The sequence below is a fragment of the Cetorhinus maximus genome, chromosome 22, assembly GCF_964194155.1.
Source record: "Cetorhinus maximus chromosome 22, sCetMax3.hap1.1, whole genome shotgun sequence".
Classification (NCBI taxonomy): Eukaryota; Metazoa; Chordata; class Chondrichthyes; order Lamniformes; family Cetorhinidae; genus Cetorhinus; species Cetorhinus maximus.
Genome location: NC_135900.1, coordinates 60,475,304 through 60,495,353, shown reverse-complemented (window position 1 = coordinate 60,495,353; position 20,050 = coordinate 60,475,304). Strand labels below are relative to the sequence as shown.

The 20,050-nt window shown below is 41.9% G+C and overlaps 1 protein-coding gene across 4 annotated transcripts in view; it reads left to right on the top strand.

The window, feature by feature from the left end:
* The window catches only part of LOC144696735 (zinc finger protein 800-like), a 126,098-nt gene that overhangs the window by 88,507 nt on the left and 17,541 nt on the right, over positions 1–20,050 (top strand). For 3 of the 4 annotated variants that reach the window (XM_078568400.1, XM_078568402.1, XM_078568403.1), the window contains one exon: positions 3,061–3,204. In XM_078568400.1, coding sequence (XP_078424526.1) covers positions 3,061–3,204 — 144 coding nt within the window. Of the gene's footprint in view, positions 1–3,060; positions 3,205–20,050 lie in introns of those variants that run through there. The other variant, XM_078568404.1, reaches the window with a different exon arrangement.

Below are 20,050 nucleotides of genomic sequence, written 5' to 3'. Positions count from 1 at the left end.
AGGTGGGGATAAAACAATGAATGGAAATAAACTTAAAAAACAATAATGGAAATAGGTGGGGAAAAATATATGTATAAAAATTTTAAAAATAAATATTTGAATAAAGGGGATCAAAAAGAGGGTGGGGATGGAGGAGAGAGCTCATGGTCTGAAGTTGTTGAACTCAACGTTAAGCCCGGAAGGCTATAAAGTGCCTAATGAGAAGATGAGGTGCTGTTCCTCCAGTTTGCATTGAGCTTCACTGGAACATTGCAGCAGGCCAAGGACGGACATGTGGGCATGAGAGCAGGGTGGTGTGTTGAAATGGCAAGCGACACGGAGGTTTGGGTCATGCTTGCGGACAGGCCGAAGGTGTTCTGTAAAGCGGTCACCCAGTCTGTGTTTGGTCTCTCCAATGTAGAGGAGACTGCATTGGGAGCAACGAATGCAGTAGACTAAATTGAGGGAAGTGCGAATGAAGCGCTGCTTCACGTGAAAGGAGTGTTTGGGCCCTTGGATGGTGAGGGGAGGGGAAGTAAAGGGGCAGGTGTTGCACCTTCTGCGATTGCATGGGAAGGTACCGTGGGAAGGGGTTGAGGTGTAGGGGGTGATGGAGGAGTGGGCCAGGGTGTCCCGGAGGGAACAGTCCCTTCGGAATGCCGCCAGGGGGGTGAAGAGAAGATGTGTTTGGTGGTGGCATCATGCTGAAATTGGCGGAAATGGCGGAGGATGATCCTTTGAATGCGAAGACTGGCGGGGTGAAAAGTGAGGACTAGGGGAACCCTATCATGGTTCTGGGAGGGAGAGAAAGGTGTGAGGGCAGAGGCGTGGGCAGGGTCGGACACTCTTGAGGGCCCCGTCAACCACAGTGGGTGGGAAACCTCGGTTAAGGAAGAAGGAAGACATGTCAGAAGCACTGTTTTGGAAAGTGGCATCATCAGAACAGATGCGTCGGAGGCAAAGGAACTGAGAGAATGGGATGGAGTCCTTGCAGGAAGCAGGGTGTAAGGAGTTGTAGCCAAGGTAGCTGTGGGAGTTGGTGGGCTTGTAATGAATATTGGTGGACAGACTGTCACCAGAATTTGAGACAGAGAGTCAAGGAAGGGAAGGGAAGTGTCAGTGATGGGCCATGTGAAAGTGATGGAGGGGTGGAAATTGGAAGCAAAATTAATAACATTTTTCCAGGTCCATATGAGAGCATGAAGCAGCACCGAAGTAGTCATCAATGTACCAGAGAAAGAGTTGTGGGAGGGGGCCTGAGTAGGACTGGAACAAGGAATGTTCCACATACCCCATAAAGAGATAGGCATAACTGGGGCCCATGCGGGTACCCATAGCCACACCTTTTATTTGGAGGAAATGAGACGAGATTTTAAGGATAAATTGTTTGGTGAGAGAACAATTTATCAATTAACAGGCGGAGGAGATTAATGGTGGATGGGGATTGTTCAGGCCTCTGTTCAAGGAAGAAGCGGAGAGCCCTCAGACCATCCCGGTAAGGAATGGAAGTGTAGAGGGACTGGATGTCCATGGTGAAGAGGAGGCAGTTGGGGCCAGGAAACTGGAAATTGTTGATATGATGTAGGGTATCAGAGGAATCGCAGATGTAGGTGGGAAGAGACTGGACAAGGGGAGAGAGAACGGAATCGAGGTAGCAAGAAATGAGTTCTGTGGGGCAGGAACAGGCTGACATGATTGGTCTGCCGGGACAGTCCTGTTTGTGGATTTTGGAAAGGAGGTAGATGCGGGCTGTCTGAGGTTGGGAGATTGAGGTTGGAAGCTGTGGAAGGAAGATCTGCAGAGGAGATGAGGTCAGTGACAGTCCTATAAGTGAAATCAGGCAGGTAGAATTTATCACATTCCAGTGAGTGATAACATTGCAACTGAAATGACTATTCCCTTTCTGACTGCTACCTTAATCTCATTTTATTCAGGTAATTTACAGCCCATTTTACAGTCTGTGTGTAATTGAGATAGTAAGAGGAGTATTTCTGGATGATAAATTAAGTTTTCATAACTACTTGTATGGAGTTAATTCTTCTCTCTTAATCCATGACATTCGCATTATTTGTAATATGTATTTATAGAAATGGTGGCCACATGAATTTACTGTTATCCCTTGCCAATGGGGCCTTTCATGGTGTTTTCATTCTGTGCTTTCAGTATCTGCGTTGGCATTCTCTTGTATTCTGTTATGATATCTGATGTACAACTTAAAATGGGGAATGCGCACCAATGCAAAACTATCTCTGTTAGCAGCATTAGTTCCACATTGATAAGAATATGTAATGACTGCAGTTAAGGAGGAAATAGATATTGTGACATATTTCCAAAAGAAGGTCTTTTTAAAAGTGAAAGCAAATTTTGGTATCATTGTGCCATAATTCAGATTTTAATAATTGCATAGAGCTCATCAGTTCAACGCAATAAGGTTTTGATAAACTCCATCAAGTTTCTAATGTCATTTATAAGGGGCGTTTCTGCAGCATCAAACTTCCAAAAGGCAATGCTGATTGGAGAATTCAGGCCACCGTATTTTGAACCCCGTCTTGGACCTGTATCCCCCAAAAAGCAAGAAAATAAACATGGATTGCAGGATCACCCCTGTAGGTTGTTGTGCAATCCAAAACTAGATGTCGAGGTCCTATTATTACCTGCACCATGAATAGATATTTAACACATTGCAGTGTCACTCAGGGGAATGCTTAGTTTTACATCTACTGCCTTCCTTCACTTATCATCTCCCTGCGCACACATTTTAAACATTGATGGCTATTTTAAGGGCATAGTATTTTGTTGCAAGCTGACACCATGCAAGTGGAGGCAGTGAAAGCCATTGTAGTTTTACATTTTCACCGTATTAAATGTTTCTCGCATGTGCTCAGTTCAATTTTGTTTGTTTTTAATAAAATTCTAATTCAACCGAAAGAAATTCCATTTTATTTCATGCAGATTTTTGACAAAAGTGTAGAAACAAATGTATAAATGTAATCTTGAGAATATCTAATTAGAAAATCTTTACTTTAAGAATTTTTATTTGGTATATTCCTGTTCAGTATGTGTGATATTTTATGCACACAGGAACTACACAACTGAAACACATTCTACTGAAAGAGGTAGACACCATCTTTGAATGCAAACTATGTCGAAGTCTATTCAGAGGACTGCCCAATCTTATTACACATAAGGAGTTTTACTGCTTCCCAAGTCTAAAGATGGATGAACGTAAGTTTTATAGTTTGTTCTTTTGATCCAGGTTCTAGATGGAGTATAATGTGGGCAAATGTGAAATTGTCCATTTTGGCTAGAAGAATAAGAAAGAAGCATGTTATCTAAATGGTGAGAGATTCAGAAGGATCTGGGCATCCTAGTGCATGAATCACAAAAGGCTAGTATGCAGGTACAACAAATAATTAGGAAAACTAATAGAATGTTATCATTTATTGCAAGGGGAATTGAATATAAAAGGGAAATTATGCTTCAGTTTTACAGGACACTGGTGAGACCACATCTGGAGTACTATGTACAGTATTGGTCTGCTTATTTAAGGAAGGATGTAAAGGCATTAGAAGTGTTTCAGAGAAAGTTTACTAGACTAATATCAGGAACGGGTGGGTTGTCTTATGGGGAAAGGTTAGGTTTGTATCCACTGGAATTTAGAAGAGTTAAGAGGCGACTTAATTGAAACCTTTTAAGATCTTGAGGGGTATTGACAGGATGGATGTGGAGAGGATGTTTCCTCTTGTGGGAGAATCTAGACAGGGGCCACTGTTTAAAAATAAGGATTCGCCCATTTAAGACAGATGAGGAGAAATTTTTTTCTCTGAGGGTAGTGAGTTGTTGGAACTCCCTTCCTCAAAAGGTGGTGGAAGTAGAATTTTTGAATATTTTTAAGGCAGAGGTAGATAGATTCTTGATAAACACGGGGGTGAAAGGTTATCGGGGGTAGGTGGGAGGTTACAATTAGATCAGCCATGATCTTATTGAATGGCGGAGCAGGCTCAAGAGGCCGAGTGACCTACTCCTCTTAATTCATATCTTCATATGTAGATTTGCTTATTATTCAGAACAGTTTGGAATGCCTCATTGTCACCTTGTAACTCATCACCTTTCTGTAGTCGAGAAAGGAGCATACTTATTTCTTTTGTCCCTGGCTGTGCTTTAAAAGCCAGTGTTGATCTTCACTTGGTGAATATGTATCCAATGATGTGGATTTTATGGTGTAGAATTTTAAATTACATTAAATTGTTGTATCTGATGTCCTATTGATAGTGACAGAGCAGATAATCCTCACTGAAGTAGAGATTTCTTAGTGGTATGAGGTAGCCAAATTGACTTTTAATGTTTGAGATTTGGTAGACTGTCTGTTCCAAATCATCACCAAATACCTAACTAACCAAGGAGAAAAACTTCCTCTCTTCTGTCTCAGTGCTGCTCCCCTGATCCCCCTCTCTTGTTTCAATGTTGGATCCTTGGCCCACACACTCGTGTTTCAGTGCTTCACCCTCTCTTCTGTCTCAGTGCTGCACACCTGATGTGTCTCAGTGCTGTGCGCCTGACCTACACTCTCTTTTACCTTCATTTAAAAAAACAAGGACTTCAATTTGAAGTACACTTGCCTCTGAATCATGAGATTTGGGCTTGAAGTCCCACTCCAGAGCTTGAGCGCTCTAGTGCAGTACTGAGGGAGCACTGCACTGCCAGAGGTGCTGTCTTTTGGATGAGGCGTTAAACCAAGGCCCCAATGATGCACTCCTGATCCACCCTCTGTTCTGCTTCATGTGATGTTTTCCATTTTTCCTACTGGCTATCCTTTAGACTCTCTGTGTGACATTGCAAATACGACATTATCCTGCTTTGTGCTCGTGCCATCTGGATTGAGACTGCACAAACATTTACTATTGGGACATGACAGCAAGTGGACACAGGGATATTCATTCCATTAGTCTGGCTTTGGTTGAAAGACCAGTGTGGTATTCTACTGTGCTATCTTAGTGGAAGCTTGTTTAAATTTAAGTATGCTCAATGACAATTCTATTAATATTCTATTCTGTTGATACCAATAAAGTACAGCAAAAAAACAGTTTACTTTAATGTTGCGTTAATGGGCTTTAATTTTATCCTAGCACGCTTTAATATTCCTATGCTTTGGGTTCCCATAAGTTGCTTTTTAAATTGTGTTTGGGATGAAGGATTAGAAACCTTTGGTGCCAATGAACTGAAGCATGGGTGTATATGCAAAGTACCTAATAATGTAACAAATTTGGGGTGAGTAATAAACCCTAAATGCTGCTGATAAACTCATTCACTGACAGTAGTAACTCCTGACTTCTTCATAGACAATTGACAAACTAGCATAATATTGGGTTATAAACTATGAAGTAGGTTTATTGAAAAATGAAATTGGCAGAAGAAAAACCCAAGGCTAATAATAAATATTATAAGTAAATATTACTTACAAAATCTGGTTCAAAATAACCAAACAACTCCAAGATTAAATAATTCTCATGATTTGGAACACATGCCAGTGAGGAAAATATCATACATGAAGCCAGACATTCGTGAAGTGCTCACAATCGGTCCCTCTCATCGACTGCTTAAATGAAACAGATGTTCATTAAAGAAACCTAGGGCTGGATTTAATGCAGCCTGAAGCAAAGTGGCCTGGCAGGCCATACGTCAGTTTCCCAGTGGCAGGAAAACTTCCTATGATTAAGTTGGAGGAAGAAATGGGCACACGGGCGAAACTTGCCCGCTCATGACGGGTTGTCATTTAGACTCATTATTAAGGCAATTGACACCAATTATCCCTGAGCCCACTGGAATTTAGTGGTGGCTCAGGGATTATATGTGAGAGGCATGGCATCGGCCAGGGGGTGGCCACTGAAAGACCTTGCCTCCCCTTCCAAGTCCCTCTCCTCGTGACTTCCATCCCACCCTCTCTAACCTGTGGCCTGGGTCCGTTGGAGATCCTTGGCCTCTCCATGGGTGCATTATCAGCAGCAGCCACCATTCCCGGTGGCACTACCTGTAATGGGAGAGCTGCCATTCTTTGGTCAGCAGCTCTCGGCAGGCAGGATTTTTGCCCCCACGGCCTTGAATCCCAGGAAAGGCCCGATGCCGGCCAGTTAAGTGACCGACGGGCACTTAATTCGATTGGGTCTCCCCCTCAGGAGTTCTGTAACCAGTGGGTTGAACCCGTGTCAATTACCTTAAATTCCGCTATTTGTTACAGAGCCTCAGAATTGGTATCTGCATGACTTTGAAGACTGAATTGGGACAAAGGCTGATCAAAAGAGAATAAAAAATCTCAATAGAACAAAGATGTCAATCACAATAAGGTTCAAAGGCAAAGGTTGACCTGAAAAAAACTCCTGGTATAATGTTTACACCTGTACGGAGCAAGGCTAAATTTCCTGATCTATAGGCTGGCAATCCCAAACAATTATCTCTGTCTCCTCCTCAAAGCTAGGTTATTAATGTGTCCCTGTCATCTGTGTGGTTTGCCAGTTGGCAGTCATTTGCAGGCTGATTTAGACAGAAGTGGCCCATTTGTAAACCCTCTCCCACACCACCTGAAGTGACATGAATTCATGATACAAATTAAGTATGTTTCGGGACCATATTCCATTCAGTTCCTGGAAGCAGCAAACCACTAGCTGGCCAAGTATCAAAATTCAATGAAGGAACAATAAAAAATATACGGTTCGTGATTAAAACTGAGACTGAGCTTCAATTCATCACACTTGTATCATTTAATTCATCACTTTGTATGAAACCTTCAACCCACTCGCAGTGACAGGCCTGAACTATCTGTACATTATTCTAGTGTAATATAACTTGAAATGCTCTTTCTCAACAGAAATCAAGTTGGAAGGATAAAAAAGTTGTACTGCAGTGCAACTTTCATAGTTCAACAATCTCTGCCCTTTTTTCTCTCTCTTTCCCCTCCCGCCTCCTCCTCCTTCCTTCTGGTGCATGTCTTCCACTATTAACTGTAGCAAGATATCCTTAAACACAGAAGGAAAGTCAGTCATTTTATGTGCAGCTCTTTTGACTTGACAATGGGCCAAGGATTTACTACTGATCTGAAGGAAAACAAATGCTCTCTAATTAATCTCAAGATCTATTTACGATGGTGAGACTTAGTGGAGTTTAAGGGACATTAAGCTCAGCAGCAGCTCAATAACTGCATATTCATCATAATGTCTCGGATCAGAGGCGTAAATTATGAGGACAGGTTGCATAAACTTGGTTTGTATTCCCTTGAGTATTGACAATTGAGGAAGATATGTAAAATGTTTAAAGAATTTGAAAAGATGGGTAGAGAAATTATTTCTTACGGTGGAGTTATCCAGAATGGGGGAAATTAGGGCCAGGCCACTTGAGACCTAAATAAGGAAGCATTTTTTTTCACTCAAAGGACAAACGAAACCTGGAATTCTGTTCCCAAAAGGCTGTGAAAGCTGCAAAATTGGAGCTTTCAAGATTGCAATTGATATATTTTTGTTAGCCAAGGGTATCAAGGGTTATGGAACAAAGACTGGAAGATGAAGTTGAGGTACAATCAGCTCTGATCTAGCTAAATCTTGGAGCAAGCTCGAGGGTCTGAATGATCTACCCCTGCCGCTATATTCTTAATGATACATTGTGTATTCGATGATAAAATGCTGCTTCTGTCTTAAAACAGCACACCTTGCAAATTTTGAGCAGCTCCATGGAGATCTTACACAATGTCAAATCCATCATTACACTTTGCTGATGCCTATATTATGTGAGTTCCTTTCATAGGGGCTGCTGCTATGCATACAAAGCATTTCAGGAATAGTGCCCCCCTTTAAAGTAAGCAGCATTTATATATTACTCACTCTAATCCTGCTTGAACAATTCAAATCAACGTGTGATGTTCAGTTACTCTAGAAAGCTGCTTGTGCTTTTTCAGATGCAGAATGGTAATTAAGAGCACAGTACTAACTGTTTTTGATCTGGTATACTTTGTGTTTTATCGTAAGTTGTTACATGCACTATAAACTTTAAAAGATCTTGAACTTCTGCATAGAAGCTGTCCAGGAACTGAAATTTGTGTTAACAGACACGCAGTTGGAGTTAAATTATATTTCTATTGTTTCATGGGGTTTTATTATAGTTGTTACTATAGCATCTATATTCCATGCCTGCCAAATCCTGAGCATGTGCTTTGTGGTTCTAACAGTGACAGGACTCAGTTGGGAATCTTTCTTGTGCCCTACCGTGCAGCAATCAAATGCTGCTAATTAGTGTTGTCTGTTGCAGCCTTTTCACTGCTTAGTATTTTACATGTTATATTCTTTAAACAAAGATTCTATCAACCATCTATAAGATTTATTTTTTTCCCTGACAGACTTATATTGTCTGCTGGCCATAACCTGGAAATTTTTTTTTTTGAAATGCTTATTTTCACGCAGCTTACTAAGATCATATTGTAAAAACTTACCATTTCACCTTCTTTGTTAGCAATAATTTAAATATAAAATTTATTTTATTCAGATCCAGTTCCAGACAAGGAACCGACTGAAACAATCCAAACTCCTGGCCCAAACAATCTCTTGCCACCTGTTTTATCTGTCAAGAGGATTGTTAACGATATCTGTTGCAAACTCAAATCTCAGGGTTGTAACAGTGTTGTAATCTGCAGTGCATATGCCAGTCAGACTGACAGATCAAGCATGTTTAATAAGAAATGGAGGCAAATGGTTTCTCTAAGTGCAGGTAAAACATTCAAACTAGCTTGAATACTGGATTCCTAATTAGAACTTCGGGTGTCTGTACCCTGGGACCATCTGTCATTTTAATTTTCTTTCCTGTTTAAGTTTAGTTGAGTAATTGCGATCAGGAAGATGCAGGAACTACCCCACCTGAATTGTAGCATTTGTTGGCAGATCGCAACCTTATGTTCAGGCTGGCTCAGTCCATTCCACATTTTTAGATGAAATCAAGAGCATTCTTGTGAATGACCTGTGAAAGAGAACAGAAGAGGGAGAATGGAGGGCAATTTACCATTTTAAAAAAAAATTGTTTAACAGGGATACTCTGATCAAACTTTTCAGGACTATTCTGCAGGTGGGATGAACTTCTTGTATGTAGCTAGTTAACTTTAAGTTTCTATTTGTGAATGAGACAGTCCCATCTGAGCAATCTTCAATGTGGAATTTCTATATCCTCAATTTGCTCTCCTCGTGCGATCATGTATTGTTCTAATGTAATCCACCTTCAGTTCCATTGCATTTATTGTGCTTATCTTGCCCTGAAAAAAGACAATTTTCCAATTGTATTCTGTGCCAATCTTCCAGTACCTGCACACCCACCTTTGCAGGCAGAGTTGAACATGACTCACTTTGGCAGTTAGTTAATGCAGGTGAGGCTCTCCTTCCCAACCAGACAATAGATCAAATGATGCTACTAAAATATATGCATGTCTGACTAATAATCAATGGGTATCTCAATCAGCCAAAGACATCACTGGACAAAAACAGAATTACTTGGAAAAACTCAGCGGGTCTGGCAGCATCGATGGAGAAGAAAAGAGTTGACATTTCGAGTCCACATGACCCTTCAACAGAACTGAGTGTAGTTAGGAGAGGGGTGAAATATAAGCTGGTTTAAGGTGGGGGGCGGGGGGAGAGAAATTGAGGGTGGGGTGGTTGTAGAGACAAGCAAGCAGTGATAGGAGCAGATAATCAAAAGATGTCACAGACAAAAGGGTCAAAGAGGTGTTGAAGGTGGTGATATTATCTAAGAAAAGTGCTAATTAAGAATGGATGGCAGGACACTCAAGGTACAGCTCTAGTGTAATATAACTCCCACAGCTACCTCGACTACAGCTCCTCACACCTCGCTTCCTGTAAGGACTCCATCCCATTTTCTCAGTTCCTTCGCCTCCATCGCATCTGTTCTGATGATGCTACCTTCAAAAACAGTTCCTCTGACATGTCCTCCTTCTTCTTTAACCGAGGTTTTCCACCCACGGTCGTTGACAGGGCCCTCAACTGTGTCCAGCCCATCTCCCGCGCATCCGCCCTCACGCCTTCTCCTCCCTCCCAGAAACATGATAGGGTCCCCCTTGTCCTCACTTATCACCCCACCAGCCTCCGCATTCAAAGGATCATCCTCTGCCATTTCCGCCAACTCCAGCATGATGCCACCACCAAACACATCTTCCCTTCACACCCCCCCCCCCCCCCCCCCCCACCCGGCGGCATTCCGTAGGGATCGTTCCCTCCGGGACACCCTGGTCCACTCCTCCATCACCCCCTACTCCTCAATCCCCACCTATGGCACCTCCCCATGCCCACGCAAAAGATGCAACACCTGCCCCTTCACTTTCTCTCTCCTCACCGTCCAAGGGCCCAAACACTCCTTTCAAGTGAAGCAGCATTTCACTTGCATTTCCCCTAACTTAGTCTACTGCATTCGTTGCTCCCAATGCGGTCTCCTCTACATTGGAGAGACCAAACGCAAACTGGGCGACCGCTTTGCAGAACACCTGCGGTCTGTCCGCAAGAAAGATCCAAACCTCCCTGTCGCTTGCCATTTTAACACTCCACCCTGCTCTCTTGCCCACATGTCTATCCTTGGCTTGCTGCATTGTTCCAGTGAAGCCCAACGCAAACTGGAGGAACAGCACCTCATCTTCCGACTAGGCACTTTACAGCCTTCCGGGCTGAATATTGAATTCAACAACTTTAGATCTTAAACTCCCTCCCCCCATACCCACCCCATTTCTTCCCCCTCCCTTTTGTTTTTTCCAATAATTTATATAGATTTTTCTTTTCCCACCTATTTCCATTATTTTTAAATCTGCAACTAATACCTTGTCAGTCTTTCCACCCCACCCCCACTAGAGCTGTACCTTGAGTGTCCTGCCATCCATTCTTAATTAGCACTTTTCTTAGATAATATCACCACCTTCAACACCTCTTTGATCCTTTTGTCTGTGACATCTTTTGATTATCTGCTCCTATCACTGCTTGCTTGTCCCTACAACCACCCCACCCTCAACTTCTCTCCCCCCGCCCCCCACCTTAAACCAGCTTATATTTCACCCCTCTCCTAACTACACTCAGTTCTGTTGAAGGGTCATGTGGACTCGAAACGTCAACTCTTTTCTTCTCCACCGATGCTGCCAGACCTGCTGAGTTTTTCCAGGTAATTCTGTTTTTGTTTTGGATTTCCAGCATCCGCAGTAGTTTTTTGTTTTTAAGACATCACTGGGCTTGCCAATGTGATCAGCAAAAATTGTATCCTGACTGGCCTTGATGTGGTCATGTTTTGGAATACACCTGCCATAGAAGGTCTTATGGTCCGGGTCAGCAGAAAGGCAGACGCAGAGTTGTGCTGTCTGCTGCATGAGGGCCTCCAGCACTGGGCTGGCTCATCCAATGAGTGTGACGGCCAGCTCAGGCCTGAAACATGATCCTGCTCCTTGAAGGCATTTGGCAAAGTCGATCTATGGAAATGTTGGGATGGAGTGGCATGAAGGATCACTGCCGTTGCAACCAATTCATGCAGTGCCACTCCACTTAAATCAGTGAATAATTTTTTTAAATGTTGAAGTATACCAATCTGTATTAACACTATCTTTACAATAAAGGAGCCCTTGGATAGTCCAGTCCGTCACAGTTTGGTGCCCTTAATGTAGAATGACATTTGACATTGATATTGCCTGTGGAATTACTGGATCTGTACAGTGTACTATGCAATAAGCAAACAGCCGCAATGATGTTTATATCAAAAGCTTTCAGCAGTGCATAAATATTAAAAGTGCCATTTATGGTCAGTGAGATTGGCATCAAAACAAATGAGATTTTTAAAAAAAACAAATCATGTCACTTTCACTCTAAATGAGTGACAGTTAACAGGTTAGTGACATTATTAATTTACAAAACTGACTGGAAGTACATGGGTTCACAGGCAGACAAAGTAATTGTGCATGTTGTGAGAAAAACTGAATTACAGCAGGAACATAGCTGGAATCTGCACCAGAAAACAAATGTTTTGTTAAAACCCAATGTATGGTGTAAAACTACAACATGGCAAAATGACGGAAGTGATAAATGTTTGTGTAGGAGGAGCAATAGTGCCTTTCAGACAGCACAGACTCCGATTGGAACAATTGTGAAATTCTTGAATTTCTCAGCAAGTGTCACGAGGATTTTTTGGAAAATGAACGTTCATTTACATAATTGTGGCTGCTGGTCATGTACCACCTGAGGGTAAGAGTAACCCTTTTTTGGGTGCTATTGCCTGCAGGTATATGAATGGTGACAAGGTGTAATCAGTGGTGCCTTGAACTTGGTGACATTAGGTCTGTCCCTGCTCCATCAACAGCAAATGGCAATAACCTGGGAAGTTTGTGCCACAGTAAATGGGCTTGGGTTGCTGTAATCCATCTGACATGAGAGCATTGCAGTTGGTTAAATACTTTTTGAGGCAAAGTCACTGTTGAAATACAGCCAATTTGCACACTGCAAAGTCCCATAATCAGCAATGTGATAACCAGATAATCAATTTTAGTAATTTTAGTTGAGGGGTAATTGTTGGCCAAAAACGCTGGATTAATCCCCCCTGCTCTTCTTTGAAATAGTGCCATGGGATCTTTTACTTAAACCTGGGAGGGCAGATGAGGTACCTCAGTTTAATGTCTCATCAAAATATGGCACCTCGAACAATGCAGCACTCCCTCAGTACTGCACAGGGCTGTCAGCCTAGATTATGTGTTTAATTCTCTTAATTCTCTGGTACTTAAAACCACAACCTTCTGACTTGAAATGAGAATGCTACAAAAGTGACTCATGGCTGACACTTAATTCAGTGATGCAATGATAAACGTTACTGACCGATACAATGGTTCCCCCTGCAGGTGCCTGAAAACACCCATGACATGAAAGTACAGAGCGGCAGGGGCTTTCATTTCCATTATTTATGCTAGTAGGCCTGATCCAGGTACTGTGCCCATGGTCAAGGTGGTTCCCTTACAAAGTGTTGCTTGCTGGGGTGTAGATAAGTGTCAAGTTGGCAGTTCTCCTGCTACTCATGTTGCTGTGATTTAGTCCATTTTTACAGCCTCAAGTTTCCTAGGCTGTTGTCTCCTGCAGCTACATTACCTCTTTCAAAGTGTCTAACATTAATGTACTCAATGTGACCACTGCTGTTCACAATTTACATTAACGATTTGGACATTGGAATCAAAAACACAATTTCTAATTTCGGGGGTGACACCGCATTGGGTGATGGTTAACACTGAGGAGGACTGCAACATATTTAATAAATTTGCAGAATGTGCAAAGAATTGGCAAGTGAAATTCACTGATAAATGTGAGGTAGTACATTTTGGTAGGAAGAATAGTGATATCACATTATTTGGAAGGTGCAAGTCTAGATAGGGTAGAGGACCAAAGGGATCTCAGAATGCAAATACACCAGTCACAAAAAATTGTGCTACACGTTAGCAAGGCCATTAAAAACAAGCCAAGCCTAGATTTTATTTCTAGAGGGATAGAATTGAAAAGTAGGGCAGTTATGCTAAACCTGTATTGAACTTTATTTAGGCCACACCTGGAGAGCTGCGTGCAGCTCTGGACGTTATATTATATAAAGGATATAGAGACACTGCAGAGAGTGCTGAGAATTTACAAGGGTGATATCATGTATATGGGTATACGTATCAAGCAAGGGTTGACAGGCTGGGTCGCTTTTCTCTTGGGAAAAAGATGGCTGAGGGGTGAGCTAATAGAGGTCTTCATAATAATGAAAGGTGGACACGGGGAAAATGTTTCCTCTTGTTCGGAAGAGCATAACTAGAGGCCATCAATATAAGATAGCCATCAAGAAATCCAATAGGAAATTCAGAAGAAACTTCTTTACCTCAAGAGTGGTGAGAAAATAGAACCACCACTGGAGTTATTGGAGCGAATAGTCTAGATGCACTTATGGAGAAACTAGACAAGCATTTGAGGGAGAAGGGGATAGATGGTTATGATGGTAAATTTAGATGAGCAAAGATGGGAGGAGCATAAACACTGGCATAGACTGGTTGGATTGAATGGCCTGTTTCTGTGTTGTATATCCTGTGTAATCCCACATGCTGCAGTTTCTACAGGAAGACTGTTATTTTTAAGCAAGAGGTCAGTTCTGCACTGGAACTGTTGGTACTCTACCAGGTCCCCCGGTGCTTTATCCTCAACCTTAAATGTAAAAAATAGAATAATATAGGAATGAAGTGAGTCATTGTCTTCAATGTTTACTTGGGACGGGGTAGAGAGTGGGTTTGAGGATGAGAAACTCGAAAGTAAAGATTTCCTGATGTCCTGATGAAATCAAACACAGAGCCACTTGGGGGTTCAGTTACGTGGAGTTAAGCTTGTTGGGCCTGGGGAAACGGTTGCTCCTGGTCCATAAGCAGTGCAATGAAGGCATTTACCTCACGGATCTGATCATTCTCGTCTCTGTTTACCTGCCAGAATTCCCGAGACCTGAGAATCCTGAACTCTGTATTACAAAATAATAATTCTGTTGAACTTCAAGTTGCAAACCTCCTTTAAAAGATTTTAATGACTGACCCACCTCCAAAGAGCGAATTAGTTGCCTGCTCCTGACCTGTCTCCTTTAAAACTGTAAGTGGGTGTGCTGGGGTCTGGTTTGAGAATTTAAAATCTTCTAACCCCCAAGGGCAAAAGGGAAGGTGAATCTCCCTCCCGCTGCCCGAGGTTTCAGCTATCTGACTTGATTGCCCGAGGGGTGCAGAAAAGTTTTCCAGAATGTTCCCTGGGCTTTTCTCTTTTTATTTAAAAACCTCTCTCAGACTGTGGGGAGCAGAGGAAATGTTTGGTCAAGATGCTCCAGCTATTGTCAGTATGTGGCAGACTGATGGACCAGCTACTCTGTTCCTGCCAATCAATTTTGTAAGTTCATATGAGTAAAGTTGGAAGTCTTGTGGTGCACTGGGTAATGTCCCTGCCTCGGCCAAAAGCTTCAGGATCAAGTCCTGCTCCAGGACTTGATGGCCAAGAAAGGTGCATACATAACGTGGCCAAACAGATTGAGTATCAACTTGTAAATTCTTCCAACATATGCCAGTGGCAGGTGGTAAGAACGGGAGAGATTTCAGGTCAGCCATGTGATGGAAAGAATTTAGAGACTCTACCATCACTATCCATAGCTCCAGGCTGCAACATGCATTTAAAAGTTATATGTTGCCACAGCAACTTGGACTCCATGAGGGGACTGGTTGGCTCAGTTGGCTGGATGGCCAGTGTGGATCAGATTGGTGCCAGCGTTGCATGGTTCGATCCCCATTCTGGCTTTGGGATCTGCCTCCTTGCCCTACCTGTGGCTCAGGCCCGCCTTTGGGCTGAGAACTCGAGAAGATGATCAGCAAAGTTACACACTCCACATTGGTTGCAACTTAATATGCTAACCAGCAAAAGAAAACCATTCATATTGATCCATTGGGATAACATGCTAGAAATATTTAATCCTTGGTATAGCTCTGGGACCATTATCCAAAGTTACACCTGCCTACTTAATGCCCAATCACATAATTATTTTCAGATAATACACATTATTACCTTTGCTACAGACAGCAGAGAGAGAGTCAAACTGTCTAATTTCTTGCCACCCGTCTGTAAGCAGAAGTTGTTTGAATTAGTTTTTTAAAGAATAGGTGGTGACGTGTTTTCCCAAACCCTCGGTTTTTTTGTGACCCAGTCTTACTAATAATCCACAGCAAACTTGAGTTAGGATGAACTCAGAAGGTTAGTTTATTTTACACATTCTAAACCCATAAAAAGGAGTGTTAGCAATGTCCTACTCTGCACACGCGCACACATAGCAAATGATAGGGGGGATGGGCGGTGCCGGGCTGTAATAGATAAAAGGAGTTTTACAATACAAGGACCGCAGAAAAATGAATATTGGTTCACGTGAGAGTCAGAGTCCAGTGAGGAATTCTTTCTTTTAGGTGTTTGAGTTCAGCTGGGGAGTTGTATTCACTCTTCAGTTGGTGCTGATCCCACAAGATGAAGTAGGTATGCAAAGATTGCATCGATTCTGCAGGCAATGGTACAAAATCTTTCAGCAAAGCCAGGCTAGATGGGGAAGTTGTTGTTGAGCTTGGAGGAGCATGCTTCTTGGCTCACCAGTTCGATGTTAAAACAGCAGACTGTAAAGCCCAAAGATGTAATGTTAAAACTGTCTAGAAGGCCAGAGGCTTGGGTCATGTGACATGGCCTATCAATGGTTAATTGCAGCTTAACAATCAGTTTCTGTGCTTCTGGCCAGAATTCCATTGTTTCTCCTTTGGAGAGAGACAAGTTGGTAAATAGCATTTCTTCCAGCATGATGAGTTTCGGTCCCCCTCTTTTGTGATAGTTCAGGATGGGGAGCCAGTTTGTCTGCACTTCCTCTGCTTTCGTTGATTACAATGTTTGTACAATGAAGTGTGAAATTCCAGAAGCTGAGAAAAGAATTCTTTTGTTCTTGAACTCTTGGGGATATCTCCCAGACAAAGGGCCAACTCTGTGATTAATTCCCCAGCCTCACCCTCTAAATGACCTAGTTACTCTTTTCCTTTTAAAATACTTGTAGAAACTCTTAGTCTGTTTTATACTTCTAGCTATCTTTCTCTGGTGCTCTAATATCTCCCTAATTTTTTTTTGTCATTTTTTGCACATTTCTAAAATCTGGCCAATCTTCTGACTTATCACTATTCATCGCAGAATTGTACACATTTCTTTCAATTGAAACTATCCTTAACGGCTGGTACATTGTTCTCATAGAGACTTTCTTTCTTATTGGAATATATCTTTGCTGAGAGTTATGAAATATCTCTTTAAATGTCTGCCGCTGTTCGTCTACTACCCTATATTTAAACTTATTTTTCCCAGTTCACTTTAGCCAACTCTGTCTTCATACCTTTGTAATTGACTTTATTTAAGTTTAAGACGTTAGTCTTAGACGTGCACTTCTCGCCCTCGAACTGAATGTGAAATTCTATCATGTTATAAGACCATAAGACATAGGAGTAGAAATTAGGCCAATTGGCCTATTGAGTCTGCTCCGCCATTCAATCATGGCTGATAAGTTTCTCAACCCCATTCTTCCACCTTCTCCCCGTAACCTTTGATCCCCTTACCAATCAAGAACCTATCTATCTCGGTCTTAAATACACTCAATGACCTGGCCTCCACAGCCTTCTGTGGCAATGAATTCCATAGATTCACCACTCCCTGGCTAAAGAAGTTTCTCCTCATCTCTGTTCTAAAAGGTCTTCCCTTTACTCTGAGGTGTGCCCTCGGGTCCTAGTCTCTCCTAATGGAAACATCTTCCCCACGTCCACTCTATCCAGGCCTTTCAGTATTCTGTAAGTTTCAATCAGATCCCCCCTCATCCTTCTAACCTCCATCGAGTATAGACCCAGAGTACTCAAACGTTCCTCATATGTTAAGCCTTTCATTCCTGGGATAATTCTCGTGAACCTCCTCTGGACCCCCTCCAGGACCAGCACATCCTTCCTGAGATAAGGGGCCCAAAATTGCTCACAATATTCTAAATGTGGTCTGAGCAGAGCCTTGAGTTATGATCACTGTTGCCTGGGCATTAATTAATCGTGTTGCCAGGTCTGCTGGCCTGCTCCCTGGTTAGCATTAGAATGTACTGCTTTAAAAAATTGGCCCAGTTAAACTCTATGAACTCGTGTACCTGGCTACCTTTGCCAATGTGATTCGTCCAACCTCTACGAAGATTAAAATCATGCATGATTATTGCAGTACCTTTCTTACAAGACCCCATTATTTCTTCTGCCTGCTTACACTGTCTTTAGTGTAACTGCTGTTAGGGAGCCTATAAACTGCTCTGACAAGTGATTCCTTATCTTTGCTATTTTTTTATCTTATCTCTACCCAAACGGATTCTACATCTTGATCTTCTGAACTAAGGTCATCTCTCACTTCTGTACTAATATCATCCCACAATGACTGCTGTATTATTGGTGGGTATTCTCTTTTAGATGATGCATTTACTTAAGATCTTGGCAGTCAGTTCAGTTGGATGTTGTAGATTCCATAGCATAATTCAGAAGAGCGGGGAATTTTGTTGTATCCAAATATTTCTCCTCCATTCAACACCAGGGAACAGATAAACAGGTCCTTCATTGTGTTTGAAGTTTATGGACCTTGCTTTGTGCAATTTGGTTTCCATGTTGCCAATATAGAATGAAAGAGGACATCAGTTATCTGTTATCTGTCAGAAATAGTTCACTGATTGCTGCAGACTTCTGGATACCCTGAGTTTGTGATCAGGTGCAAAATAAATGCAAGTGCATCACTGGAGAAAAAGTACTAGGAAAACTAATGGAACTAAAGGTTAGCAAGCCCCCTGGACCTGATGCCCTGCAACTTCAAGTCTTAAAATAAGTGGCTACAGAGATAGTGAGTGCATCGGTTGTAATCTTCCAAAATTCCCTGGGTTCTGGAAAGGTCTCAGGGAATTGGAAAACATCAAATGGAACACCTCCATTCAAGAAAGGAGGAAGATAGAAAGCAGGAAACCATAGGCCAGTTAGCCTAACATCTGTCATTGGGAAAATACTAGAATCCGTTATTAAGGAGGTAGTAATAGGGCGTTTATAATACATATCTAATTTTATTTATATTTCATCATATCAATATATTATCACATTTATAATCATGATAAAATCAGGCATGGTTGACATGGTTTTGTGAAAGGGAAATTCTGTTTGGTAACTTTATTAGCCTTCTTTGAAAATGTAACAAGCATGTTGGATAAGAGGGAACCAGTAGATGTAGTGCATTTGGATTTCCAAAAAGCATTCAGTAAGGTGCCTCATAAAAGGTTACTGCACAAGATAAGAGCTCATGGTGTTGGGGTTGATATATTAGCATCAACAGAGGATTGTCTAACAGGAAATAGAGTCTGGATAAATGGATCATTTTTAAGTTGGCAAACTATAAATAGTGGAGTGCCACAGGGATCAGTGCAGGGTACTCAAATATTTCCAATCTATATTTATGACTTGGATGAAAGGACTGACTGTGCTGTAGCCAAATTTGCTGGTGATACAAAAATAGTAAGAAAGCAAGTTGTGAGGAGGATTCAACGAGTCTGCAAATGGATATAATTAGGTTAAGAGAGTGGGCAAAAATTTGGAAGATGTCGTACAATGTGGGGAAAATGTGAGATTGTTCACTTTGGAAGGAAGTACAGAAAAGCAGAATATTATTTAAATTGAGAGACTGCAGAATGCTGCAATATAGAGGGTGTCCTTGTACATGAATCACAAAGTTAGTATGCAGGTACAGCAAGTAATTAGGAAGGCAAATGGAATGTTGACCTTTATTGCAAGGGGAATGGAGTACAAAAGTATGGAAGTCTTGCTACAACTGTACAAGGCATTGGTGAGATTACGCCTAGAGGTGCTGTGTACAGTTTTGGTCATCTTATTTAGGGAGACATATACTTGCATTGGAAGCAATTCAGAGAAGGTTCATTAGGCTGATTCCTGGGATGAAGGGTTGTCTTACGAGAAAAGGTTGAACAGGTTGGTCCTATACTCATTAGAGTTTAGAAGAATGAGAGGTGATCCTACTGAAATCTATAAGATTCTGAGGGGACCTGACAGGATGTTTCCCCTTTTGGAAAAATGTAGAATTATCGAGCAGTTTCAAAATAAGGGATCTCCCAAATAAGACTAAGGTAAGGAGAAATTTCTTCTGAGGGTCATTAATCTTTGCAATTCTCTTCCCCAGAGAGCAGGGGCGGCAGTGTCATTGAATATATTCAAGGTTGAGTTAGATTTTTGTCCCACAAGGGGGTCAATGGCTATGAAGAGAAGGCAAGAAAGTGGAGTTAAGGCCGCAATCAGATCAGCCATTATCTTATTGAATGGGGTAGCAGACTTGAGGGGCGGAATGGCTTACACCTGCTCCTATTTCTTATGATCTTTTGTTATTCTCCCATCACCCACTTTCTTACAATATTTGTAACTTACTGTTTACATAATTCATTGAATGCCATG